This window comes from Gossypium raimondii, chromosome 10, assembly GCF_025698545.1.
Source record: "Gossypium raimondii isolate GPD5lz chromosome 10, ASM2569854v1, whole genome shotgun sequence".
In the NCBI taxonomy this organism is placed as follows: Eukaryota; Viridiplantae; Streptophyta; class Magnoliopsida; order Malvales; family Malvaceae; genus Gossypium; species Gossypium raimondii.
In genome coordinates, this window is record NC_068574.1 from 47,695,680 (window position 1) to 47,722,409 (window position 26,730).

Genomic DNA, 26,730 nt, shown 5'->3' on the forward strand with positions numbered 1-26,730 from the left:
TACTCGATTCTCTTAAGGACCCGAATTTAAAGAAGAATCAGGGAGCTGATTGTATAAAAATAGAAATTTGCAGGCTCTATTGAGATATTTAGAAACTTAAGTGGCTGGTTGGGAATGGTTGGATTTCAATTCTGGTTTAGTTAGATTGGAACTGACCAAGTTCATAGTGGGAGACAGAATATTAAGATGGAATGGTTGTATTGGTCTGTGGAGACTATGCTAATAGAGTATATATATAAGTGTGTGGGGAAATAGAATCCTTCTCAATTCTATTTTTACCAATTTTACTCTCTCTATAACATTGTCTTCTTCAGTTGCTCTAAAGAAGAAGAGGATGTAGTTAAGGAAGGCTCTGCATGTTGCAACCATCATGTGAATTGAAGTCTAGTAGTAGAGGAATTGAGGAACTGGTAAGCTTCCTTACCTCTCTGTACTCGTGGATTGAAGAAAGAAATAGAGTAAAAACTCTTAAAAGCTTCTATATAATTATGGATTCTAGGTTTTTAAGGTTTTAACACCTTTAGTTTAACCGATAGATAGTTGTCATGTTTAGCTGCCAGGACGAATGGGGCTTTGGCATTTGGACAAGCTAAGTTGTCGAGGATATAGGAAGTAAGGTGAGTCTCTACACCTAACTTTTGGGTGGTTGTTGATATTGTATTGTTTGCCTAAACCACATTCGTGGCTACTTTGAGCTGTGTTTAAACCATGGTTGTGTATGAATATAAATGTTAAGTAAGTTGTGCATGCATATGTTTGCAAGCATATTTGTTGAATGCAGTATGGTTGCAAATAGACAAGTAGATACATGATGAATCGTAAGTGATAGCCACTAGCTCGTTGAATTGTATGTAATATATGATTATATTATATGCGGAGCATAAGGGTAATTTATTTTGACGGGGTAAAGGAAGTTAGGAAAAATTGGCGGAATTGGAGGAATGGGTGGATGGATGGGGAAATGAAATTTCCGTTAAATTTCGCAATCCAGTGTTGCTGGGTGCAAACCGTGATGTATGAAGCTCCGGGCCTTGTGGAGAGGACACTATAGTGTTCAAGCATCAATGTTAGATATCATATGGAATAATAGAATAACACCGTGACAATGGTCTGCAGGCTCTATGGGGCGACACTGCGATGGTGATAAGGTCCTACGGGGCAACACCTCAAAAAAGGTTTAATGTGTAAGACCATACCTCAGTTATGGCAACCAATACAGTCCGCCGGGACAATAAATACGGGGTAGTCCGCCAGGACATTAAACATGAGGATTACAGGTGTAAGACCATAACTCGGCTATGGCAACCAATATAGTCTGACAGGATGTTAAACATGGGTTCAGATTAAGTAAGTCCACAGTTCAGCCATGGTGCCAAGTGAAGTTCGCCAAAAATGTTGGACTAACATTATCATGATAGAACACAGTGACGATATTTGTAAAATTGGCATTCGAGATTATTAGGAAAAAAATATACCATCTGAAACTTGATCTTTTGTACATTATTGAAGTAGTGGGTCTCTTGGGGCTCTTGACAGTGGTTTTTTGGTTAATAAAATTCATTGTCAATAAGGTTTGATGATGGCTAAGGTTAGAATGTAATTTTTATTGGTTTGATCAATGTGATGCATTTCTGGTTTATTTTTGAATTCTTATCGTGTTGCTTGTCTTCCTCTTTTTTTGAGATTATTTTACGTACATGATAATTACACATTAATTTTATTACAAAAATAACATTTATACATCAATTTGTAATGTCTTATTTATCATTTATATTATGTGCTATGATTTATATTTTTATTATTCATGAATCTTTTTAATAAATAATATTTTCTTTAGAAAAATCAATGCTCCCAAAGAAAACCGTGGCTTACCCCTCGATTGTACCGTCTGATGGCGGAAGACAAATGATGACTGAAGCTTGGCTCTAAGGTGAAATGGTGAAACCGTAATTAGAAACAAAACACAGCCCATTAAAAAAGAATCATATTTCTTATATTTTTTATTCTTTTTGTAGCGTATTATTGTTTTTTAGTTATGTTTTTTTTCCCCTCGTCTCTTTCACTTATCGAAGGTCGGGGGGAGAGACGGGCACTTGAGCTGAAAATAGAAAAGAGTGAGAGAGAGGCGAAGGTTTATTTGCTTCGTTAATGGTGGTTAGGGTTTTCTTTTGATCTCCCCTCCAAAAGAAACCTTAGTGTCTCCCGCCTAATATTTCAGATCCCGCGCTTTCTCTCTCTTCTCGTTACCGGAAAACCCTAACTAGAGGTTTCCTCAATCTTTCAAGTTAACTTCGATTTTTCAGTCTCGAGGAATCCTCGTGGTTATTTGGATTGAAAACGTTTGAAATCGGAAAGCGAGAAGCTGTGATGGGCGCTCAAGAGAAGCCTCAAGGCAACGCCAACTCGATGCAGGTCAGTTCATCTCTCGCTGTTTCATAGAAGTCCCGTTGGGGCCCTAGAATCAGTCTTATTTTTGTTAGTTCAATTCTAGTATAAGTTCAGATATTTAATTTGCCTTTCTGCTATTTTTATTAATGAGAAGTGACGGGAATCGATTGAGTGAAGTTTCTGTCTTCCAATTAAATTTATTTTTACCTTTGTAGGGAAGTTGCTAAACCTTATTGCATCGTGTTATTGGTTATTAGGTTTTGGTTTGGTGTGTATGGTGAAGTAAGTTAGCTATAAGTGGGATGTAATACCATTCTCTTCTTGGGCTGTTGGTGAAATGAGTTTGAAGTTAGAATTTTATGATTTTCATAGGATTTTTTTGTTATTGAGTTGTTTAAAAGGAATATGGTCTACTTTAGTTGATATCCAAGGAAACATACTACTAGACTGCATGAACTGTTGAGTTTGAAAGGGTAGTTGGTCATCACACTTGGTGTCCTGCTTATTTTGGTTAGGGTTCTAGATGACTGGTATTTTATCCTGTTTTGCAATGTTAGTGCATTGCGGAATAGATGATTCCTTTTTATTCAGTTGGGAAAATATTTCATGTGTGCATAGACTAATTTTATTGTCAGATTTGAATATTCTGTTATTTTGGAGTGTCACAGCTCATAAATTTGGTAACCAACATTGATTTACTGCCATGTTCTCATCATTGTTAATACACAATTCATTTTCTTAGTTTGCCTGCCATTGTTCTGCCAAGAGTTTTTGTTTGTATGCCATGGACATTTTTCCCAAATAAGCCTTCTAATTATGGTATTGGTAGCTTTTGCTAAAACTTCTGAGTTATGGAAATGGTGTTGTTCTTTGATTACTTATCAAATCTAGGATGCTAAAAGCAGTAGCATCATTGGGATAAGCGTCTTGTCTTCAGTAAAGGAAGCTTATGGATACTGTATAGTGAAAAAAATGATTATAAGATGCTAGAACGCAACGTCTCTTTTTTGAAATCTTTAATTTTTTGGGAAATTTGAGTAAGTTTGTATTACTTGTTTATCTTACCTGCACATTATTCAATTATTGTGAGCAGGAGATCATAAAAGTTACTTTTTCGATTGTCAATAGGATGGTGCAAATAGCTGCTTGAGGTTTAACTTCATTTTAGTGGACTATGCATTATTTTTATGATATTGTCATTTGGTTCACTGGAGTCGCACCATTTTTGGTTTGTGTTTTTTTTTTCTCTGAATTCTGCATGAGTTTTGGGATTTTATCTGATTCCCTTTTTTGGTCAAGTTTTTTTCTTGTTATCAGTATGATGGAACAAATAGCCGTTCAAGGTCTTCATGTTATTATATCTTGTTTTTATGATATTGTCGTTTAGTACAGCAGACTAACACCATTTTCAGTCGTCGTCGTTTATTTCTGTGAATTTGGCATGAATTTCAAGTATGGTATTTAACTATTCTCTCCTTTTCTTGGTCAAACCAATCACGAGATATCAGCGAGTAAAGGTCTATCGTTTGAATGATGATGGTAAATGGGATGACCAAGGAACTGGGCATGTCACTGTTGATTATTTGGAGGTTTGTTCAAATCTTTATTCTGATTCTATGTTTGTCTGTTTCTAGCCTGGATATGCTGGATTTTAGTTGTTGATTATAAATTACGTAGATGATTGCATATGTTATAATTCAGAGATCAGAGGAGCTTGCTTTGTTTGTTTTCGATGAAGAAGACAATGAGACATTGCTTTCGCACCGTATCAGCCCTGATGACATTTACAGAAAGCAGGAAGGTACTTTTCTGCCATAGATAATAAAAAATATGATGTTTTCAACAGAATGTTTTTCATCTGTGAAAATATCAGTTTGATTAATTGATATTGCATCAGATACAATCATATCATGGAGAGACTCAGAATATTGTACAGACTTAGCTCTTAGTTTTCAAGAAAATACAGGATGCTCTTACATATGGTAAGCAATGTTTATAAGTTGTTTCCTGTTTTTTGTTGTCCCTTGATGAATGTTTTCAGTCTCAAACTTTATATCCGCTTTTCTTACTATTATCCCTGTTGTAAGATTATGACATCATCAACATTTCTACTTCCCTTCTATTTATCCTTTTTCTCTATTGCAGGGAACACATCTGCAAGGTGCAAGGAAATATGCATTTCAATTCTCTTAACCGTAAGTTATTATTAGTATTTCTTTAAATCCCTTTTGTAGTTGTTACTTCTTACTCCTCAAGTTAATCCTATGGATCCTGGTAAATGATTTTAACTCTCTTATTGTCTCTTGTCCAAAGAAATAATGTATGTCTTCTGCCTTAGAGGTTGGAAGATCTTAATTAAATTGGCTTCATTGCTTGAGCTGCCACCGTCTTCTACCTTTGATGCACAGAAGATTGTTTTCTTCAGATATGTGTGTGCAGTGTATTAATTTATAATAGACTTTGTATCAAATTTATAATTGTGCAATTCTGAAATACCATCCTGAATAATTAATTTCTCATATATGACTACTGCAGATGAGACATTTCACACAATGAATAATGAGTTGAGGGAGTTGCCTGCTGTGGAGCTTTCCACTCTCCCCATAATCCTCAAGGTTCTAATGAATGATTCTTTTTTTTTTATTGCATTCTGTTTAGATTCATTTTTGTTGCTTGCTTGCTGCAATTATGGGCTTTTTTCCTTTTCAAAAACACTGGATATGTTTACTCATACTGCTTTTCTTCCTCATTCCCCTTTTTGTAATTCCTCTCACATGTCATGGTCATCTGTATTTAAGCTCATCTTATAATTATTTGTAATAAAGAGTAATTTGACTATGTTCTTTTCCCTTGTTTTTTGATAATTGGGGTAGGGGGTGGGGTTGCTAGGTATTGAACCCAAACTCTCATGCCACACAACACAATAATCTTGCCACTAGGCCAAGAGGTTGTTGGCTTTCCTTTTCAATAATATCTGTTAGAGTCCCTATATTTTCTGCGTGCCTGCTTATTTTGCTTAGAAAGCTTCAAATTTAGTCTGCTCAGGCATGCCTGTTTACAAGATTGTTAAGTTGATCAATTTCGTCCTGCAGATTGTCACCGAGAGTAGCCTTGCTGATCAGATGCAGCTGACTGAACTTATATTAAATGATGTATGCTTCTTTTAAACTTTGCTTAAGTGTACATTTTTATTTTGCTAATTTCTCCTATATGTAGGTTTTGTTTAGTGTAGTATTCTGTAATTAACTGCCGCTAATTTGTTTATTGTTAAGGTTGGTATTTCTGTCATATTAAGTTATCAATTGTGCCTCTGATATAAACTGAATGATTTGGTTTTCCTCTAGTTTCTCAACTCTGGGATTGTTTAATGTGATATGTTGAGAGATTAAACATAAATGTCCAACACGTAACCATGAGCTTGATTTCTTTTCTTTTTATGATTGTTTTCCTAATGGTGTCTTGTCTTTATCATTTACTTTCATTTTTTTTCTTTTTCCAGCTTTATAGTTTAGAATCTTTGTCTTGATTTCCTATCCTTGTTAGTTTTTAAATATTTTAGCCTGCTGACTTGAGTTTTGATCTCAATGCAGCAAGCTTTCTTCCAGAAGCTGATGGACCTATTCAGAATATGTGAAGATTTGGAAAATGTTGATGGTCTTCACATGATGTTTAAAATTGTGAAGGGGATAAGTTAGCTCTCTTTCTCACTTGAATGCTCTTATTCTTAGTTAAGACTTAAGACATGCTTTTATTTTACAGATGATTGATGGATCGTTAATTATGTCATTGGTTGTCTTACAGTTATGCTCAATAGTCCTCAAGTTTTTGAGAAAATATTTGGGGATGAATTAATCATTGATATTATCGGTTCCCTAGAATGTAAGTCCCATCTGTTTGTTCTGAGATTTATTATTTGTGACTGTTGTTGAATTGAATTGAAAGTTTAATTCGCAATTTACTTGTATATAGCTGTTTGCATGCAGGCTTCTAGTTATAGAAGCATACACAAACCTTGTTATGTCTTGGGACTTTGGTCAATCATATGTGGTTGTTTCTGTTTCTTTTCTGTAACTCAGCTTCATCTGTGACTTAGTAATCCCAAACTAGTGTGGCCTCGACACAATAAATTCATATTGTAAGAGTCCCACAGAATTGCAAAATACTTGTACCTTGCATTGCAAGTAGTCATGACTAACTTTATATCATTATTGATGAAAGCATGACAGTTTTTGTGAGGGCTTTATAATTATAGTTTGAGAAGCAATTCTATACATGAAATCTTAAGTGAAACTATTATGTCTTGTTGTTCATTGGGTTGAAGTTGTTTGATGCTTGCTTTATACTTGTTTATTGCTTTAATCTCTCTTCCTCTCTCTCTCTCTCTCTTGCATGTTGGGTTGCCATTTAGCATCTGGTGCACTTTATTGTGTTCAATTTTGGAATTTTTACTTACTCCCCCTTTTATATTCCTAAATGCATGCCCCAGAATTGACTATTTACCTTTAGGGGTGAGCAAAACTCGATTCGACTCGAAAAAATCGAAAAAAATTCGAATTTCGAGTTAAACGAATCGAGTTAATCGAGTTATTCGAATCAACTCGAATTTTTTTTCAAATTTCGAGTTCAAATCGAGTTGAGTTTTCGAATTCGAATAAATTGAATAATTCGAATAATTCGAATATCAAACTGTAATATTTTACATTTTTACCCTAAACTCCCAAACTTTTTTACTTTTCTTTCAAAACTTTTACTCCTCCTCATTTTTCCCCCAAAACTTTGACTCCTCTCCCCTCCCAACCCCCTAATCTACCCAAAATCCATTTCCCACCAAAATTTTACTCTTCCATTTACTTTTTCTCAAAATTTTACTCCCAAAAACCCTCAAAACATTTTATTTTCCCCCAGAATTTTTACTCCCTCCCACTTTTCCCCTAAAACTTTTATTCTCTTCCCATCCCACCTCCCATCTACCCAAAACCCTCCCCCCTCCAATTTTTTTTTTAATATTTTCCCTCTAAAATTTTACTCCCCCTATTTAATTTCCCTCAAACTTTTATTCCCCAAAACTTTTTATTTTCCCCCTAAACTTTTACTTCTCACCCTTTACTCTCAAATAAAAAATCAAAATTATCCCAAAAAAAATCACTAAACATAAATAGTAATAATTTTATTTATATATACTATTTATATTATTAAATTAAATTTCACATTTTATATTATTTATATTATTGAATTGTTTAGTCATATTGAATATTTATATTAAAATTGAATTCTTAATTATGCCATAAAATATTCGTGTTAAAATTTTATATTGGTATCAATTTCACATTTTATTTTTAAAATAACTTCTATTAAAAATTATATTTTTATATTTAATATATTTTTAATTCCAAAATACATAGTGACAAGAATCAAGATAATTGAAACAACTAAGCAAACAAATAAGCTAACCAGTATATAAAAAATTAATAAATAAATTATGAGGTGATGAAAGTTAATAAAAAATTTGATTAAGGTGGACAAATTTTATTACGATAGGTGACAACGGTTACAAGGACCCAAAACTATTTTTTAAAATTTAACTCGAACAAATATATTCGATTCGATCCGATTCGAATTCCATTTCACTCGACTCGATTCGAGAAAACTTCAAATAAAGTTAGGATGATAAAATGAGATTCAAAAACTCGATTAACTCGAAAATTTTCAATTCGATTCGATTCGATCGAATGCTCACCCCTATTTACCATAATAGTTTGTATCATCCTTTGATAAGACAGTTTCTTCTTTGGTTTGCAGATGATCCTTTTGTTCCCCAGGTGCAACAATATCGTAAATTTCTGAAAGAACAAGCTGTTTTTAAGGAGGTAATGTTTTCTTAAATGGGTACTAGGGTGTATGATGGATGTATAGACTTGGGACTAGAGGGAGTTAAGATCAGGAGGAAGAAAATCAAGGACCTTTACCTGTAAAAAAGAGTTCATTCTTATTTTTTTTACAGGTCATTCCATTTAAAAATCCAGTAGTCTTGTCAAAGATACACCAGACATACCGAGTTGGTTATCTGAAGGTATTTGTCTTAAGTGCTAGATTTTTTTGTCTTCCTCATGTCTTCTGTTTAATTCTTGCTTTTGATTGCTTCTTTCAGGATGTTGTTTTGGCAAGGGTATTTGATGAGGCCACAGTTGCCAGTTTGAATTCTATAATTCATTCGAATAATGCTATTGTAAGATTGTAGTTTGTTGTTAATTTTTTTAAGCTTTCTGTTTCTTTTGCAGTTTGCATTTACTGTATCACTGTGTTGTAGGTTATTTCTTTATTGAAGGACGATAGCACCTTTATTCAAGAATTGTTTGCAAGGCTGAGGTCGCCAACCACATCTGCTGAATCAAAGAAAAATCTGGTAACTATTAGCATTGAAATGGAATTCTATGGTCCTGTTTTCATTTGGTTATGATTGCTGCTTCCTCACAGTGAAGCTAACTGTTATGAATGGCAGGTCTCCAAAGATCAAACTTAGTTGACTTTCTGTTTGTTAAGCCCTCCTTTGCTTGTAACATGTCTAACATGATTGGTTTTTGTATTTTCTTCTATCCATTTAAATATTAAATTTTTATTGGGTCATGAAAGGTCTTATTTAGACTAGATCGAATATATGAATGTATATGCCTATACTTTCAGTTCTATTAGCCCTCCTTTGCTTGTAATTGACTACAATGAATGATTTTCGTACTTTTTTCTATCTGCCTTAGATATTAGATAACACAGATTTTTATTAGGTCATGAAAGATCTTGGATCAGGTGAGATCAAATATCTGAATGTCTTGGCTCTAGAAAATATATTTAGTCCTTTCCCAGGTTCTTATTCATTCTGAGCCCCAACATAATTTTACATGCTTTTGTGGAGGTTTTTTCATCGGTGGCCTTTCTTGGGTACAAACTCTATCGTTTTGTTCCTTTTGATTTGTACCTACATTAATCCTGTTTCTTCAATAGGTATATTTCCTGCATGAATTTTGTAGTTTAAGCAAGAGTCTGCAAATGGGACAGCAGCTTCCAATATTTAGGTATGCCTTTCTACAAGTTAGACATCTGGCATTAATTTTTTCTTTCTTCCCCTTCTTTTTTCTCCTAGGGAAGCACCAATTTTCCTGGATTCTCTTTTAAATAACTGGATTTTTATATCTTATGGCTAAAGTGCCCATTTTCTTTTCAATTATTTCAGGGATCTTATGAATGAAGGTATCGTTGACATTATAACTGATGCTTTGCAGAGTGAAGATAAAAAGATTGTACTAATGGGGTATTGGGCGCATATCTTTTAAATCTCTCTTTAATATATTTCTTCCTTCTGCTTCCCATGTAAAGTTTTCATTTCCTAACTATCGAGTCCTAACAATAAGTCTCTATAATGGATGCAGGACAGACATCCTCATACTATTCTTGAATCAGGATCCAAACCTTCTGCGGTCTTATGTTGTTCGTCAGGAAGAAAATCTACTTTTAGGACTTCTGGTATGTGTTTCATCTGAGTTTGTAATATGGTATAATCATTGTGTGGAAACACAAGAATTAGATGATCTTAACAGATCTTCACTTTGGTGCATATATTTCTGTATATATGGCGGGAGAATTGGAAGAACTAACATTGTTGCTTACTTGCAGGTTAAAGGGATGATAACAGATTTTGGAGAGGATATGCACTGCCAATTTCTTGAAATTCTTCGTAGTTTGCTAGATTCGGTCACATTTACTGGAGCTCAGGTTCCAATCTTGATATTTTATTTCTGTTTGCAAATGTTAAATTTTGGTAGGTGGGAAATTGTGGACTCATACAGTCATGCTACTAATTACCATATGGTCAGGGTAGGTTCCAATCTTCTTGTATTCTTCATAGTTTAATGTCACAAGATCATTCTGTTAGGTTAACCTCGTTTCTCAATCCTCTACTTAAGTTGATTTTCTGTATGAGAATTTGGTGCCATTCTTCAAGAACCATGAACCAGTATCAAATTAGATTTCGGTATAGGCAAGATGAGAATCTTGCAAACAAGCTCAGTTTGACTTCTCATGAAGGGTTGTAGTTAAATAAAGATGAAATTTGATAAAAATTGGTTTCTGTCTATTCTTCCATGCTTGCTAAGTGGCTCAATCAAACCTCTGCCGGCTTATGTTTGATCCTGTGTGCTGTAGATCACTGAGATGTTACTGTATAATGTACTCATAGATCATTGCAGAAGAATGATTATCATGTGATTTTTGTACCTTATTTGTGTTGCCTGTAATTTTGGAGTCCACAACATTTTTGAGTTCATTTAGAAGTTTTGATGTTGATTTGTGATTTACCATATGTATCTGCTGATTGTTGGAAAATTGTCACTTAAAACTTTCATGTAAGATTTAATCTTTTCACCATGCTGGTATGTTTTCTGGTTTCAATTCTTTTTATGCAAGTACTTGACCTTGCATTGATTTTGCTGCAGAGAGATACAATTGTTGAAACTTTTTATGAGAAACATTTGGGCCAGCTAATTGATGTCATAATATTATCATGTCCTCATGATGAGGTGTCAACCGGTAAATTGGCAGGCACTGCAGGGAGAGTTGAAAGCCAAAATAGCACAAAGCCTGAAATTCTGTTAAACATATGTGAATTGTTGTGCTTTTGTGTTGTCCACCATCCATATAGAATAAAGTAATATTTTTGAGTCTTGTGTATTCTTCTAGAAATTTTCTTTATATTAATCCAAGATATTAGTTAAATGGCTTTTCTTAATTATTTGCAGGTGTAATTTTCTCCTTAACAATGCCATAGACAAAGTTTTGTTACTTACGCAGAGAAGGGAAAAATACCTTGTAGCTGCTGCAGTTCGCTTTGTTCGCACTATTCTCTCTCGTCATGTAAGTGAATCCAGTTTATGCTTTAGAATAGGTTTATATGCAATCAGTTGAATAGTTACACATGATGATATCTCTAGAATAAGAGGTGCCATAAAAAATATAAATGACATTTAAGCTGTTTACTAAGTGAATGATATCTGACATTGCTTTTGACTGCTGTTAATTGCATATTGAGACATGGGGAATTACTGAATTAGATATGGAGGGTACGTATATGTTTTGCCTCTGAGATATGGAGTGTACATAGATGTTGTACTCTATTTTTCTCTCTCAAGTGTCTATGCTGGACGCTTATTTTGGTACATCAAAGTGGACATCAGCTTGGGGCTTTGACACTCCAAATGTAATGTGTGCATACCAGGAATTAACATATAATATATTCTGATTATTGGCGGATCTCCTGCCACTGGTGTTTCTACTGCCAGAAAATTTACAATGTTGTGCTCATTATTCTCTCTACTAATTGAAAATTAGGAAATTTTTGGCTGGTAAATATGTTTGACAGTATAAAAACTTTACATGATTTAAGTGGTTAAAATTGAGCTGTCATCTTGCAGGATGAACATTTGATAAGTCACTTTGTCAAGTACAGCCTTCTCAAATCAATTGTAGATGCTTTTGTTGCTAATGGTAATCGTTACAATGTGCTGAATTCTGCAGTCTTGGAACTTTTTGAATATATCCGCAAGGTGCATGTTATTTCAACCATGTATTGGGATATTAAACATACCCAAAAGATTCTCTCTGCTAATAATAGCTTTTTTTCATGCAGGAAAACCTGAAATTATTGGTTAAACATATAGTTGATTCATTTTGGAATCAGTTGGTACAGTTTGAGCACTTGCCTTCTCTTCAGTCTTTCAAAGTCAAATACAAGCAGGTATTCCAGTTCCTCACCAGTTTTCCCATTTTACAACTATGACGCTTAGATCTGCAACTTTGATATGACTTGTCTGTTTGCAGTTCTTGGAAAATTGTGGACCTGAAACAAATGTTAATGCACCGGACCCTAGAAAACGGATTGATGAGCGTGCTTTGGAGAAAGAAGAGGAAGACTATTTTAATGAGGAGAGGTATGCCTTCATCAGATAATGAGTTGTCAATTTTTCTTAGCCATTTCTTGTATATTGATAGAATATATTTGGATGTTAATCAGTGATGAAGAGGATACAACATCTGCATCTCATCCTCAGAAAGTGCAATCTCAGCCTGTTTTATCCAATGGAGTTTCTGTCAGCTGCCCATCATCACGGTATTTCAGTGACCTCATCCTTGATGGTTCATTACTGAATTTTTTAGTGTGCTTATATTTATTTTAATTTTATAGCCCTAGATCTGGGGGGCTTGTTGACTATGATGATGAGGACGATGAAGACTACAGACCACCTCCAAGGAAACAGACTGAAACCTCGGAGGATGATGAAGGAAGCATGGAGTCCCTTGGCTTGAAGCGTAAGTTGACTCCTAAGGAAAAGGAACCTGGGCTAGCTAAGAAGCAGCGTTTGGGTAAAAGCTCTAAACCAAGAGATAGTGTATTTGCGGCTTTGTGTTCAACCCTAAGCCAGGCAGTGCTGCCTAGTAAGAAAACCGCAAATGCCATGCATTTATCTACTCAATCAGGTGAGGAGAATCATATTGAAAAGGAATCTGGCAGTCCCAGAAGTTGTGATAACAATAGTCCAAACGAGGGCAACCTTAGAGAGAAGGAATCTCCTAGAAACTGTTCAGAGTACCTGCATAGCCCCTCACAATTAAGTGGAGAGGACCCCCGTTCGTTGCTACCATCAAAATCATCACCTGAAATGGCTGTAAATGGATCATGAGTTGAATCCCAGAATCATTCGTTATACGCAGGATAACTTGTTTCCTTGTTGGTGTTGGTTTTATTTTAACTATAGGATGTGCTTGGTTGACTAAACAATCTTGGGCTACCAAAGGAAAAGTGAACTCACAAGAAAGAGACGGATGCGAAGAAAGCTTGGAATTCTGAAATGTTCGTCGGAGGAGAACATGTATGGATCTACCAGGCCAGCCTGATGCTTTGAGCCGCTCCATCAACTAAAACATTCTCTCTGTTTTAACTTTTTCCCCTTTTTTCCAAAAGAAAAAAAAAAGTACTTTTATTGTTCCATTTAGATTTGTGAACTAACTAATAGAATGGGGCAGTAATATTTCCCCTGCATAGTATTAGTACTGGCTTCCTTTTGTTCATTTTTGTGGTGAGTGTGCCTGTTATATACGTATAGATAGAGGAGATGAGAGGATCTAGGATGACAACGAGTGAGGAGGCAAAATTTTCCCGAACTGTAGCTGATATAAACCCACTTGTAAATTGTTATTACGCAAACTTCACCTTGTAATTGGGGGGGGGGGTTTCCGCATTAAATCCGCTAAACCCCCCAATTTACTTGTTATACTTATTTGAAGAATTTTAATGGATTGGGCTTTTAATTTTGCACTTAATCGTTCTAAAATCTCAAGTTGTTACTTAAAAGTATACCATGCATGGCACTGCAAATGGAAGAACACACAACATTGGGCTTGGCGAGGTATACCGACTGAAAGATACGTGGCGAAGAATATGAAACAGAGGGTCCCGAGAATCGCCACGAAATCCGCCATATCTGGTTACCCATGCAGGAGATACGTAAGGTTTCTTAAACACGTGTCCTATATCTTCTCAACTTCTCTCCTACAATCTGTAGTACAAATATCATAGCATTTTCACTTGTTCAATCTTCCGATTGATATTCGGGTACACCATCTTCGACAGCCTTTAGTATCTCTCCCTGAAGAAGTTTTAACGCGATAGATCAAGAAGCGTTACGTCAGAAAACCCAAGAAGAAACCATGAGTAGTAACTCGGAGGCGAAGTCTTTGCTTGATGAATTGCGCTTCGATAAGGGAGATATCTTCGACCTGGGACACCCTCTTCTCAACTGGACTGCTCAGAGCTTTGTCAAAACTGCTGGTGTATGTAATATTATTTCTCATCTTTAATATTTCGGTCCCTCTATTTCCCAAAACTAATTTTTGTGATGGGTGTGGGTGTGCAGATTGGAGCACTTCAAGCTATCGCCAGGGAGGCTTGTCATATAGCTTTTGAAGGCAAACGTAGTTGCTTATGCTTTTTCATTTTGTTTTGGTGATGGGTTTTGTGATGTGGGGTTGTGTTTTTGGTGCAGGAACTGGACCCATTAAATCGACTGATATCACTGGTGTCAAGAATAAGAAGCAAGGCTTCCCTGGCCTCAGAGGTATGCATCAATGCATGCCATTCATGAATCCTTTTTCTTTTTAACACAAGCTTAGCATTAGAAAGGTGAGGTAAGCAGGAACAGTCTTTGGTGTCTCGTGCAACATTATACATATCGTGCAATATTATACATACTTGTGGGTGATGGCTGATACTTGAAGATCGATTCCACCAGGCTCACCTTTAGCTAATTTCATTTTGTCGTTTACTCTGAAGGAATTAATTGCTTTGTCTTTTTGGTTTTCTTCTTACAGATTTTTTGAGATGATTGATTGAACCTTAAAATACTAAAAACTTCTTTGGCTTAATTATTTACTGAATTCGGAAGTGCAAATTAAGTTTAACTTCTCTTCTTTGTTGGATGATTTTCGCAGTTTCATATATTATTCATGTGTTAGTTCCACAGTTACTAATTAAAGTTGAAATTGATTTGATGTTTGATTGCAGGGGAAACCAGTCGAAATTCTCTTGAAGCAATGGTGAGTCCTTTCACAAGTACATAAAATTTCACGTGAAAAGGCAGTCAATGATGTATAGTGATTAAAACTAGGTAGTCATGATGACTCTTCTACATAAGTAACCTCAATAGATCTTGTAATAAGTTGGTAAACCTTGTTGAGCTTTCATATGATTTGTGGCCGTACTCGAGGTATACATATACAGGTATTTTTTTCATAAATTTGTATTAAAATTCTCCATCATCTGTTGGACATGGATATCATATTTCAAGTTGGCAAGTTAGGTGCACAAAGACGAAGGCCTTTTTTTTTTTTTTTTAAAATGCAAAAAAGAAAAGGGGCTTAGTTTTTACAATGTTGTGCAGGTGAAGCACACTGGAAAAGAATCACTACAGTGGGGTAAGTTTAGTTATTGTCTCTAATAGGTTATTAGTTTCATTTGGAGCAACAGTGATGAGTGAAACGCTCATATTCAGAAATGATAAAGATATATGGCTTTTACCATGCTCCATGAATTGAATTATACGATGCAGGGCTGGCTGCTGGATTATATTCAGGTCTTACATATGGGCTAAAAGAGGCTCGTGGATCTCATGATTGGGTAAAGAAGCATCCCCATCTTATCCTCTCTTTTGTTTCATCCACAAACCATTGACATCTAATGTGAAGATTCCAAGAGCTAACAAAAATAATGTTTAGCCCTCAAGAACTGCAGCCAGGTTAAATGGTTCCATTGTTGAAATTTGCACACGTTATTTGTTTTAACGGCATTGTCGTTGGGTGCAGACAAATAGTGCAGTGGCAGGGGCGATAACAGGGATGGCAGTAGCACTTACGTGTGATAATACTACCCACGAGCAGGTTCTGCATTATGCCATTAGTGGAGCTGCTCTTTCCACTGCTGCAAACCTTCTAGACTTTTAAGAAAGATGATGAAGTGGAGTAATGTTTTAATTTATGGCTGGCAGGGGCAGGGGCAGGGGCAGGGTCTTTAGACTAATTTTCTAGAGCATGCTTTGTTGGAGCTTTCAACTATAAAGAACGTTATTTCTAAATAACAAGTACATAGCTGTTTTTTTACTCGACAATCCAATAGCTGGTTTGGCATTTTCATTTCTGTAATTTCTACTACTCCAATGGAGCTCGTAGGCTACCTGTTAAACCATTCACTTTGTTTAGCACTAAGCCACTCCAAATCATTTTTGACGATTTATGGGCACCCTCTCCATTTTCTCTCTCGATAAAAAATTATATTATTGCATTCTCATTGACCTATTCTCAAAATGGGAAGGCATTTTAACCCAAAAATATTATCTTTCTACAAAGATGGTGGAGAATACAAAAGCATTAATTTATATCTTGGCTCTCACGATAATAAGCGCCCTGTAACTCCACCATATATGCCTCAAAGAGTAGCTTTTAGAGAAGCTTTTATTGAACGTTGACATTAAGGGTGGATACAAGGGGGTCAGGGAAAAATTATTCTTTGGCCCCTCTAAAATGAAAAATATTTTATTTAGTCCTTTGAAAATGAATACATGGTAAAATCAATATTCATAAAATTTATAATTCAATTTTATCCGTTAAAAGTAAAAAAAATGGATTCATCATAGGTTTTATACTTTTCAAATTTTGAAACTTCAATATTAGATCAAATAGTGACAAGTATATTTCTTAACTAGATCAAATAGTAACAAGTATATTTCTTAACTAAAATGACATGATATTTTTTTAGTATTATGTGAAAGTAACAAACTAACATGACAATATATATATGATATTATAATTTTTATAAGATTTTAAAAATAAGATAATTTAATTTAAAGAATTTGACTATAACTATTTGGGTCTGGACTAAAATTTCAAAATTAAAAAAAATATAAAGATTAAAAAGGACCAAATCAAAATGTGAGGATTAAATTCAGGGACTAATAAAAGGATTTGACATAACCTAAAAGGAGCCTTTAAATCATGGTTTCGTCGCAATTAGCTTAAATAAAGGGGAAAAGACGAAAATCCCAGTCCCATTTCTCTTATTAATAATGAAGTCATAAACTTTCCTCTTTGTCTTCGATTTGGATCCTTAGGCCACGAAGTTCAGGTACACGTTAATTTTCTTCTCCTCTTTATCTTTTCTAATGTTTTATGCACTTAATATTTAGATTTATGTTTGTTAATTTCCCCCCAAAAGAATTCTCAGTTGAGGGTTAATAGGAAAGAAACAAGATTCAACCTTTTTTGTTCTGAATTTAGGGTTTTGTGACTGTTTTTAAAGTCCCTTATTTAAAAATTTTTTGCAGAATTTTATTTTCTTTCGCATGTTTAAATTCCTTGTCTTTAGTCCATTGATTAGATTATTTGCTACTTCTGTTCTATTCGATTAGACAATTGAATGACATAACTGGGTATTTGAATATAGGGTGTTGAAGGATTGGGGTTGGATTTATTTTATTCTCTTGGAGATTGGGTAATCTGCATATCGGCATAGTCTGGTTTATTTGTTGACATCTAAAAGATGTCAAGTAAGAAAGAAGAAAAATCTCAAGCAGCTGCCGACAGAATCAAGGCTGCTGCATTGACTGCTGCAAAAGGCCTCAGTCGAGCTCAGGCTGAAAGGGCAGCTGCTGCCGCAGCTCGAAATGTTAATGCTTATGGGCAAAAGGAAGAAGGACCTAGCAGATGGCAGGAGAAGAGGGAAGCCAAGAGGCAGATGTATTTGATGAGCACAGAGAAGGCGGTGAGGTTAGGAGAAAGGAAAGACAAGGCATCAATGTCTACAATGGGTGCTTCACAGTGCCAAAAGTGTTTTCAAGCAGGGCATTGGACATACGAGTGCAAGAACGAACGGGTTTACATGTCACGACCCTCGAGAACTCAGCAGCTTAAGAACCCCAAGCTCAGGATGAAACTTTCAATCTCTTATGATTTGGACATCCCGGATGTCAAGGATAAGAAGGATGAAAATAGGTCTAAGAAAAGCAAAAGGAAGTATCGTTCAGATTCTGGTTCTGGTAGTGATAGCGAGGCTTCAGTTTTTGAGACTGACAGTGGTGCCTCATCTGTAACAGGATCGGATTATTCTTCAGAAGGGAGTAGTACTGATTACAGCTCATCATCTGAGTCAGAGGAAGAGAGGAAGAGTCGGAGGAGGAAGAAGAAGCAGAAGCAAAAGAAGGGGAGGCGTAGAAGGTACAGCTCATCTTCCGAGTCTTCTGATTCAGAATCGGCTTCAGATTCCGATTCTGATGATCGGAGCAATCGAAGGAAGAGCTCGAGGCATAGCAGAAGGCACTGAATGACAGAGGCAGTACACATTCCCTTTTTTTTAAGTCCAGATAATTCTATCATGTTACAAAAACACTGAAGCTTATGGTCTTATATACATGCTGAAGATCAAGCCCTAGAAAAATAAGTTTGCTAGATGTTTACATCCCTTCTCTTTTCTCTTTCATAGTTTTGTTATGACATTATTGACAATACTTGCCTGTAGTTTGCATTATCACACTTGTTTATGGATGTTATGGAATGATTGTAGGTTGAAAAATCCTATTGTAAGGTGTAGGGTTCTATCTATGTGGCACCAGATTCTGTTTTCCTAAATGCTACTGGGTGTTTATCAATATTTTGCATCCCATAATTAGGTTTTGCTCTTTAGATGCATACTTTCAGGCCCAGTTAAATAGTTTGCCACAAGCAAGTTCGTAGATATGTTTTGTGGTTGGGCACTATGTTCAGTCAAAATCATCTGCTCTAGTGTGTGTGAGAATTTTCCAGCTTCTTTAGAACATGGTTGAACTATGATATTGGGATTCAGATATGGATATATTCAAATTTTCAAGGTTTTTCATATAGGATCATGTTCTTGAGAAAAATGAAGAGTTGAGTTGAAGCATGTAATGCTTTATATGTAATCTTGAGAAATATGCATTTTAAACGTCCATTTAATTATGTGATTCATTATCCTTTTTTTTTTTTTTATCAAGCCCAACTTTATGGGTATGTTATAGTTTTTTCTTTTTTAAATAAAAGAAGGAAAATCACTTGCGATAGTTTTCTTAAACCATGCTTTTGGCAATTTCGGAGAAGTAAACACTAGAGAGGAGGGGGAAAACAGCAAAAGATGTGCAAATCGATCTTAGTTCTAGTAATTAAGGTGAATTTTGATTTAAATCTGTTGAAATATGTGTTTGTTTTTTAAATTATTCTTTCATAAAGCTCATGAGTTAGTTTAATAGTTTGTTAATTTTGATGACATTGCTGGTTCAAAATGGAAATTCTCTTCAAGATGGCATCCATTTCAATCATGTAACTTAGAAGAACTAATTTTTGAAGTTTCTAGAATGCGTGGTATCCATTTAAATCAAATAATTTAGATTTGTTTGTTTATCCGTAAATGTTTTCTATATTTTCCTATGTTTGTTTTATAAAAATAGTTTGATGACTTACAGGTCAACATAAAATAAACTCTTTTCTTGTAAAATAACTTTCCTTCTTGAAAAACATAAGACATTTTCCGAAAAGAACTCTTCTATAGGTAATTTTATTTTTATGTAAAATTAACTTAAATAAAGTTTAATATTATTATATTAATAATAAATTTTATTTTAATTTTTAAAAATATTTAAATTTATTAAAATATTAATATAAAATATTATACTTTTAATATTATTAAACATACATATTTAATTATTTATATTTAGTCATATAATTAATATAATTTATTAATTTAATAAATCATTTAATATTTTAATTTTATTTTAATAATAAAGTTTAAAATAATAATTTTAAATAATATTCTTCACATATTATTGAAAATATTCAATATTTATATTTTAATAATAAATATTTATTACGATTATAAATATATTAATAATAAATGTTTTGTAGTATAAAAGTTAAAATATGTCATAAGTTTATGTACTCTTCATGAATTTGCAATTTAGCCTCTGTACTTTTATTTTCAATAATTTAGTCCTCTACTTTTGATTTGAAAATCAAGTCCAATTATGACATTGTGAATTTTTTTGTCAATTTTGTTGATGTCATATTTTAAATAAAAAATACTCATTTGGTAGTCATGTAACTAAAAATGGCGTTGTAATGAACCTAAATTTAACAAAATATTTTTAATACATGTAAAAACAATGTAAAATATAAATTTATAGATATAAAATAAGCTCAATTAAATAATGAAAAGATAAAAAAAAAATCTCATACGTATGTTTGTTTGATTGAAAACAGTTTTTATAAAATATTTTTAAGAAATTTGTCAAACAACAAAAAATATTTTACACAGATTCATCTAAACACCAGAAAATATTAACTTTTCCAAAAAAGTAAGTCATTTTCCAGAATTAATTTTCCAGAAGCATTTCCAGTGAAACAAACAGAGCCTTAGAAGAAAATAATTTTTGAAGTTTCTAATGTGTGGGTTTTAGCAGTTTCGAGTAGTCGATTTTAATGCACTAGAAATACATATTTAGGTGTTCATTTGTTTCGAGTTTCAGATGTTTGTTATAGTATGAAGTTTGTACTTTCATTTAATAAAAATATTTAGTCATATGAATTGTGTTAAAAGATATGAGGTCCCAAAGTTCGGTTTTCGAAGCTATTTTTCATTTAAAGAATAAATGTTTTTCATAGTTGAAATTCTTAATCCATAAAATCTAAACAGATTGCGATGATTTCTTATTTTATGGTTGAAACTTAAGTTTTGGTAATTGATTTTGATGAAACAAGTTTCTAGGTTTTAGTATTACATTTATTTTAAATTCATGTTTCTATACTGTTGAAATACCAAGTAAATTTTGAGTTTGAACTGTTCAAATCAGCCAAACAGTCAAGAAAATTGGAATTTCAGAATTTTTATTTTAATTATTTCGGTCTGAATATTTATTATTTGGTTGGAAACCATAGTAAAATTATTTTATTAATCTATTGAATTTTCTTATAATATGTATGTATTTTATTAAATTTGATTTACTTACTTTCGAGGTGAAAGATAGTTTTATTAAATTGTACAAATATGTCTTAATCTGTTAAGGAATTGCCACACAATTGAAATGTCTTAGAATTATCATGGAAATACATATTTTTTAAACTTCTAAATTATTGATCCAATTTTAATTTTCAAATTTCTTTCTTAAATTTTAGATTACTAGGAAATTTAAGAAAATCATTACTCAAGTGTCGATTCAATAAGCCGGTAAATAACTTAGATTTCCTTTGGTGTTAATTCCTAAAAATCAACTTCAAATGTTGCATGTTATTTATGGAAAATATGATATTTTGTTCATATTTTATGAAAATTGGATTAATCATACTTGTATGGTTTTAAATTTATAAGGAAAATACATTTTGAAATATGTAAGTGCTAAACTTTTCCATACTTAAATTAGATTACGTGGTTAATTTTTTATAAATGTATTATTAGATTATGCTTTATTTTGGTATATAGAGTGTATTTTGATGTAATCAATTTCTGTTTTGTATGAAGAATATATTTTGTATAGAGTTACAATGTTTGGGTAATCAAATTTTCATGATTTTGATGCGATGTTCTAATCCAGTTAACAGGGATTAGATATTGGTCATCTCGATATGTATTTTGTGTTTAGAAATCGATTTCAACTGTTATTGGTTTAAAATAGTGGTTTTTGACTCATTGTCACTATAGTGAATTGTGGTTTTTATTCTGACCCACTGCTATTTGGGTTAATTGTTGTTTTTGTTCCAACCCGTTACTACTAGGGTTAATTGTGGATTTTAACCATTTCCATCGAGATTAAATTTGATCGTTGCTATAAAAAAGAACTATTTTTAGCTATCAATATTTTAGAAATTATTAATTTATCCTTATTATAGTTTTGATGTGGAATATGGTTTGAATTATTTATTATAAGTATTGCAATTACGCATTTTCAATAAAAATATTTAACCTAAATGTTTTCATGCCTGCTTACCTAATTAAGGAAATGTCAATTACTTACTAAGTAGTTAAATTTACCCTTCTTTTAATATTTTAAAATTTTCTATACATTTTACATACTACTAAGCAAGAGTTTATTTTGGAAGTTTCTTAATTTACTACTTGAAGCTTATTTTCAAAACAAAAATTTATAATTGTTTTATGAAATTATGACTATAATTTTTATGTTAAGTTTAATCAAGTTTGATACTTAGTGCTAGATCCCACGAATATGCAGCGTGTGATATGCCTCCGTCTGGGGCGTGATAATTAGCATGATAAAGCTATTTCTTTAACATCACCAATTCGTCTCTTTACCGAATCATTAATCAGTTTTTTCCTCCATCTTTTTTTTTAAAAAATTTGGTGCCTAAAATTAAACATTATGCAAATTACTCTAATATACTTGTAGTTTCATTTTTTAATGAGAGAGCAAAAATAATTAATGTATTGCTGACATGTGACAAATGACATGATTTTTTTTATATTTTAAATGTTCAATTACTTTTATTTTAAATTTTTAATTTTACATAATTATTTTCTTTTATTTTAGGTTTTAAAACTCATATTTTTATTCAATATCCATCCGTTAAGCATAACCCAAAAACAATTTTTGAACATACGTTTCCTTTTATAGTAGCGACATTTTTGTGGAATTAAAGGCTTAATGAAGACCGAGTCATACTTTAAGCATGTGATTTCTCTTAAATCATTCATGTCATTAAAAATTAAAAAATCTCAATCTCAATGAAAAGTCAAAGTTGAGCATATTATTTAGTAAAATAGAGTAAACTCCAAATAAATGTAATCATTCTTGCCATTAAGTTCCATGTCATCTACCACATGTCAATCATGTATTAGTTATTTTGTCTCCTCGTAAAACTAACACCCATAGTGTTTTAAGGCAATTTGTATAATATCCGACAAGTTTATATATTGAATTAAATAAAGGAAAATCTAAATACCAAATTAAGAAAAAGTGTCAAATTTAAGTATCAAATTAGATAAAAATAAACTTTAAGTGCCAAACTAAAAAAATTATATACTAAATATTATATTAAGCCAAAAAGTATCCGTACTTTTCTCTCAATTTCCAAAAGAGCAAGGACTTTCAAGAATTTTGAACAAAAAATATAAAAAGGGTAATATATAGAGAGTCAACCTTGACAAATTTATACCTACTTGATGTATATTATTTTTCGATCTAATTAATATATAAATTTGAAAATAGTAAGTTAATTTAGTACATATTTTAGGTATTTGAATAAAATTATTAAAATATGATGATGTGGCACTAAAGACTTATAGTATGATAATATATAACAACCTCACATTTCAGCATGTGACAAAAATATTTAATTTTTTTTCACATGTCAAAATATTATTGTCATATATTATGCTATTGATTGTCAATGTTATGTTAACGTCACGTCAGTTTATTTTAACAATTATTTAAAAAAGATATCAAATTAAATTACAATTTTAAAGTTTAAATTCCAATTACCAATTACAAAACATTTTCCGGATCTGGTGTTTGTTTGGGTGAAAATATTTTCCTAAGGTAAAACCAATTACAAAACACGAGAAAAGAAGCCCTTACACCCCTAATCGGTGGGCCCCACCTAATCCCTCTTTATTCCGTCGTTTGGTTCAATGTATTGCTAATACGCGTGTAATACATTACTTTCCTAATCGGTGAAAACCACCGATTTCTAATCCCTCTCTTTTGCCCAGATTAGCTGCCGCTTCAGTTTACCCTCCCCCGATCCCCTTTGTTTCTCTTATGTTCCTTCTAGCTTCAGCCGATTTGCTCCCTTGTTTCTTTTCTTTTCTTTTCTGCCGATTTGCTCCCAGTTTATTTTCTTTTTTTTTTTCTGCAGATTTGCTCCCAGTTTATTTTCTTTTCTTTTCTGCAGAATAATTCTGGGTTTTTATTCATTTTCAGGAACGAATACCCATGGTGACTCTTGCCACTACTTTGGGAAGAGAGGGAATCAGTGCTTTCCGCTTTGACTTTGCTGGGAACGGGTAAGAAGATAACTAGAACAGTGTTAATTGGGAAACAAATCTTGGTGTAAAATAGAATGTTTTGAAATTTCCGAAGTTGCAAGTTGTTGATACAAACAATGGTTATTAAGGTTATTTGTGCTGTTGGCTTCCAGGGAAAGTGAAGGTTCCTTTATGTATGGTAACTACCGCAGAGAAGCCGAAGATTTACGAGCTGTCATCCGACATTTCTGCAAGAACCAACGTCTAATAACTGCAATTCTTGGCCACAGTAAAGGTTTGTTTCATATATATAATTGTGACATGAATCAGTGTAATCAAACTTTATATGAAATGAGCAAGGGAGAGAATTGTTGAGTTCCATTCTTTTTTGTGTGCATGAAAATTTTCAGTCAAGTTTTTGAACTCAGTGCTATGAAGGACTTTGATTCTAGGAAATCAAAAGTTCGCCCCTCAACCATAAGAGAAGGGTTACTTTGTTATTCTGAAAAAGTAAATGCAATCACGATGATAGAGTTTCATGCTTTCTCATATTTTCTCTCTTGTTCTTTGAGAGAATCTGATATTTTGATTCATTTATCATTTCTTTTTTAAGTTTCTTTAATGTTGAATAGGGTTCCTGCAGGGGGAATGTGGTGCTTCTCTATGCTTCAAAGTACAATGATGTACCCACCATCATCAATATTTCTGGTCGGTTCCATTTGGAGAAAGGCATGGAAGGTCGATTGGGTAAAGATTTTTTACAAAGAATTAAGCAGAATGGGTTTATTGATTTTAAGAATAGAAAAGGTAGCTACTGTATTATGCTTGATTTTTCCCCAATATTTTTATGTGAGGTTCTTTTGTCACCCTCCAATGGACAATTTTTGTGATAAACTAGTTATCGTTTTACCCGAAACCAAGCATTCATTCATTCATTTACAGGACAGTTTGAATATCGTGTAACTCAAGAAAGTTTGATGGACCGATTAACCACCGACACTCGTGCAGCATGTCTTTCGATTGATCAAAATTGCAGGTTAGGAAAATTGCTAGCATTGATTTCTTTTCTAATGTTCATGATACAACCAGATCGATTGCCATGTCCTGGATATACTTAAATTTGATCCCCATCCTCTATATCAGATTCAACAGTTTGCATTTGGAATTATTAATATGCATTTTCACTAAATATGTGATTAGTGGCATAGATTTCTTACTTGTTTGCCATTATATTCAGGGTATTAACCATTCATGGATCCATGGATAAAATTGTACCAGCCAAAGATGCTCTGGAATTTGCCAGTTTATACGAAATCACAAGTCGCACATAATTGAAGGAGTTGATCATGAGTATCGCACACCGGGATGAGTTAGCTACAGCTTGTGCTCGATTTTGTAAAGGCGATTCGTGAAGACGAAACACAAATTGAACTTCGCAATCATGCGAAAAGCGATTAATTTCATCAAAGCTCGAATCAAGATTGTGGGAACTTGTATACAAAGGTTTTAACATTGTATTGAAAAGTACACACTATTAAATCCAAAATAGAACTCAAATTGTTCATGTAAGTATTCAGCAAATCTAAAGTTTGAATCTTAATCATTTGAAGCCCCTTTTATTTCCCTAGTTGTCTATCGTTGTACTTGAAAAACTGAACTCCATTCTGAAATACACAATGATATCAAGAAGAACAGAACATAATAAACGCAGCCATTGCTGATGGCCTCAATTCATGTATTACCAAAGAACAAACAAGGAGCAAGACATTATTATATGTAATAATAATTATTTTAAATTATACAAATTCATATAAGAAAATTTATTAGTTATAATTATTTTAAATTTTATTAAATCATATATTTTAATTAAAATATATTTAATATTAATTATTTCAAATTTTATTAAATTATATAATATAGTATCATATATTATGATTTGAGTAAATTCATATAAGAATATTAATTATCAAGAATTTTATTAAATTATATATTTTAATTAATATATGTTTAATAATAATTATGTTAAATTATCTTTATAGTATCATATATTATGATTTGAGTAAATTCATATAAGAATATTAATTATTAAGAATTTTATTAAATTATATATTTTAATTATAATATATTTAATAATTATTATGTTTAAATATGATTAAATTATTTATTATTGATAATAATAATCTTATTAAAATTTAAATAGCAATAACAATAATCATTTACGAAAACAAATTTATGCTAAGGGTATTCTAGTCATTTTAGTTTTTTCCATTATGCTATTACACCTCTATTCCATTCAACCAAACACAAGATTATTATTACGCCTCTATTCCATTACATTCAACCAAACAATTGATTTGCTATTACACCTCTATTCCATTACGCTTCTATTCCATTACGCCTCTAATCCAATACAGCGAACCAAACGTGCTGTTAATTTTTGAAAATGTCTTACCCTTTCTAATTCGGTAAGACATTTTCAGGAAAATTAGAAGCCAACACCGATTTTCCCTTTCCCTTCCCCTTCCCCTTCCCCCATCATTGACACCTGATCTTCTGCTTGCGTCAGCCAATACCGATTCTCAACACTAGACACTGACGTTCATCAAAGCTTTTCCCCATCTTCGCCTTTCGTTGTCAAAATCTGCACTGGCGGTCATCTTCCTCACTCGAAGGTAAGAACGAAAAAAATTGAAAGCTGGAGTTCTACTCTTTTTTACAGACAAACAGGACCATAAAACAAAAATCCTCTAATTCTGGTAATGAAACAATTG

At 33.0% G+C, this 26,730-nt stretch overlaps 3 protein-coding genes and 1 non-coding gene across 9 annotated transcripts; all 4 read left to right on the forward strand.

Moving 5' to 3' along the window:
- Positions 1-2,031: 2,031 nt before the first annotated feature.
- On the forward strand, positions 2,032-13,752 carry LOC105776525 (uncharacterized). Of its 5 annotated transcripts, none has more exons than XM_052622676.1 (24): positions 2,032-2,412; positions 3,897-3,977; positions 4,066-4,189; positions 4,286-4,370; positions 4,534-4,583; positions 4,924-5,003; positions 5,481-5,540; positions 5,979-6,078; positions 6,190-6,267; positions 8,188-8,255; positions 8,390-8,458; positions 8,537-8,614; positions 8,696-8,791; positions 9,385-9,455; positions 9,614-9,691; positions 9,810-9,903; positions 10,054-10,254; positions 10,872-11,083; positions 11,175-11,289; positions 11,847-11,978; positions 12,062-12,169; positions 12,253-12,362; positions 12,446-12,541; positions 12,617-13,752. In XM_052622676.1, exons 1-24 carry the CDS (start codon positions 2,368-2,370, stop codon positions 13,110-13,112), a joined length of 2,727 nt encoding a protein of 908 aa, XP_052478636.1. In that variant the 5' UTR covers positions 2,032-2,367; the 3' UTR covers positions 13,113-13,752. The 5 variants fall into 5 exon arrangements, with proteins under 5 accessions (XP_052478636.1, XP_012454669.1, XP_052478637.1 ...); XM_012599215.2 differs by having other exon boundaries at positions 2,033-2,412; positions 10,054-10,152; XM_052622677.1 differs by having other exon boundaries at positions 2,033-2,412; positions 4,090-4,189.
- Positions 13,753-13,788: 36 nt separating this feature from the next.
- Positions 13,789-16,091, forward strand: LOC105776527 (outer envelope pore protein 16-2, chloroplastic). 2 transcript variants are annotated; one of them, XM_052622679.1, is made up of 8 exons: positions 13,789-13,936; positions 14,063-14,262; positions 14,346-14,403; positions 14,475-14,546; positions 14,993-15,024; positions 15,369-15,402; positions 15,537-15,604; positions 15,790-16,091. In XM_052622679.1, the coding sequence occupies exons 2-8, from the start codon at positions 14,140-14,142 to the stop codon at positions 15,925-15,927; spliced, it is 525 nt and encodes a 174-aa protein (XP_052478639.1). In that variant the 5' UTR covers positions 13,789-13,936; positions 14,063-14,139; the 3' UTR covers positions 15,928-16,091. The 2 variants fall into 2 exon arrangements, with proteins under 2 accessions (XP_052478639.1, XP_012454676.1); XM_012599222.2 differs by lacking the exon at positions 13,789-13,936 and having other exon boundaries at positions 13,973-14,262; positions 14,346-14,397.
- An 873-nt stretch (positions 16,092-16,964) lies between these two features.
- Positions 16,965-18,623, forward strand: LOC105777518 (uncharacterized). The gene is made up of 2 exons (XM_012600842.2): positions 16,965-17,104; positions 17,423-18,623. Exon 2 carries the CDS (start codon positions 17,519-17,521, stop codon positions 18,296-18,298), a length of 780 nt encoding a protein of 259 aa, XP_012456296.1. The 5' UTR covers positions 16,965-17,104; positions 17,423-17,518; the 3' UTR covers positions 18,299-18,623.
- A 5,176-nt stretch (positions 18,624-23,799) lies between these two features.
- Positions 23,800-25,371, forward strand: LOC105775541 (uncharacterized). The gene is made up of 5 exons (XR_008190028.1): positions 23,800-23,998; positions 24,133-24,258; positions 24,603-24,766; positions 24,902-24,995; positions 25,197-25,371. It is a non-coding gene; the product is annotated as an uncharacterized LOC105775541 (transcript).
- The last annotated feature ends 1,359 nt before the right edge of the window (positions 25,372-26,730 follow it).

Bases quoted from the DNA above. Each gene is read 5' to 3' on its own strand.
- LOC105776525 (XM_052622676.1), top strand. From the start codon at position 2,368: ATGGGCGCTCAAGAGAAGCCTCAAGGCAACGCCAACTCGATGCAG. The intron at 9,456-9,613 runs GTATGCCTTTCT...CAATTATTTCAG, and splicing joins CAGCAGCTTCCAATATTTAG to GGATCTTATGAATGAAGGTA. The intron at 12,170-12,252 runs GTATTCCAGTTC...GTCTGTTTGCAG, and splicing joins TCAAAGTCAAATACAAGCAG to TTCTTGGAAAATTGTGGACC.
- LOC105776527 (XM_052622679.1), top strand. From the start codon at position 14,140: ATGAGTAGTAACTCGGAGGCGAAGTCTTTGCTTGATGAATTGCGCTTC. The intron at 14,263-14,345 runs GTATGTAATATT...GTGGGTGTGCAG, and splicing joins GCTTTGTCAAAACTGCTGGT to ATTGGAGCACTTCAAGCTAT. The intron at 15,403-15,536 runs GTAAGTTTAGTT...TATACGATGCAG, and splicing joins AAAAGAATCACTACAGTGGG to GGCTGGCTGCTGGATTATAT.
- LOC105777518 (XM_012600842.2), top strand. From the start codon at position 17,519: ATGTCAAGTAAGAAAGAAGAAAAATCTCAAGCAGCTGCCGACAGAATC.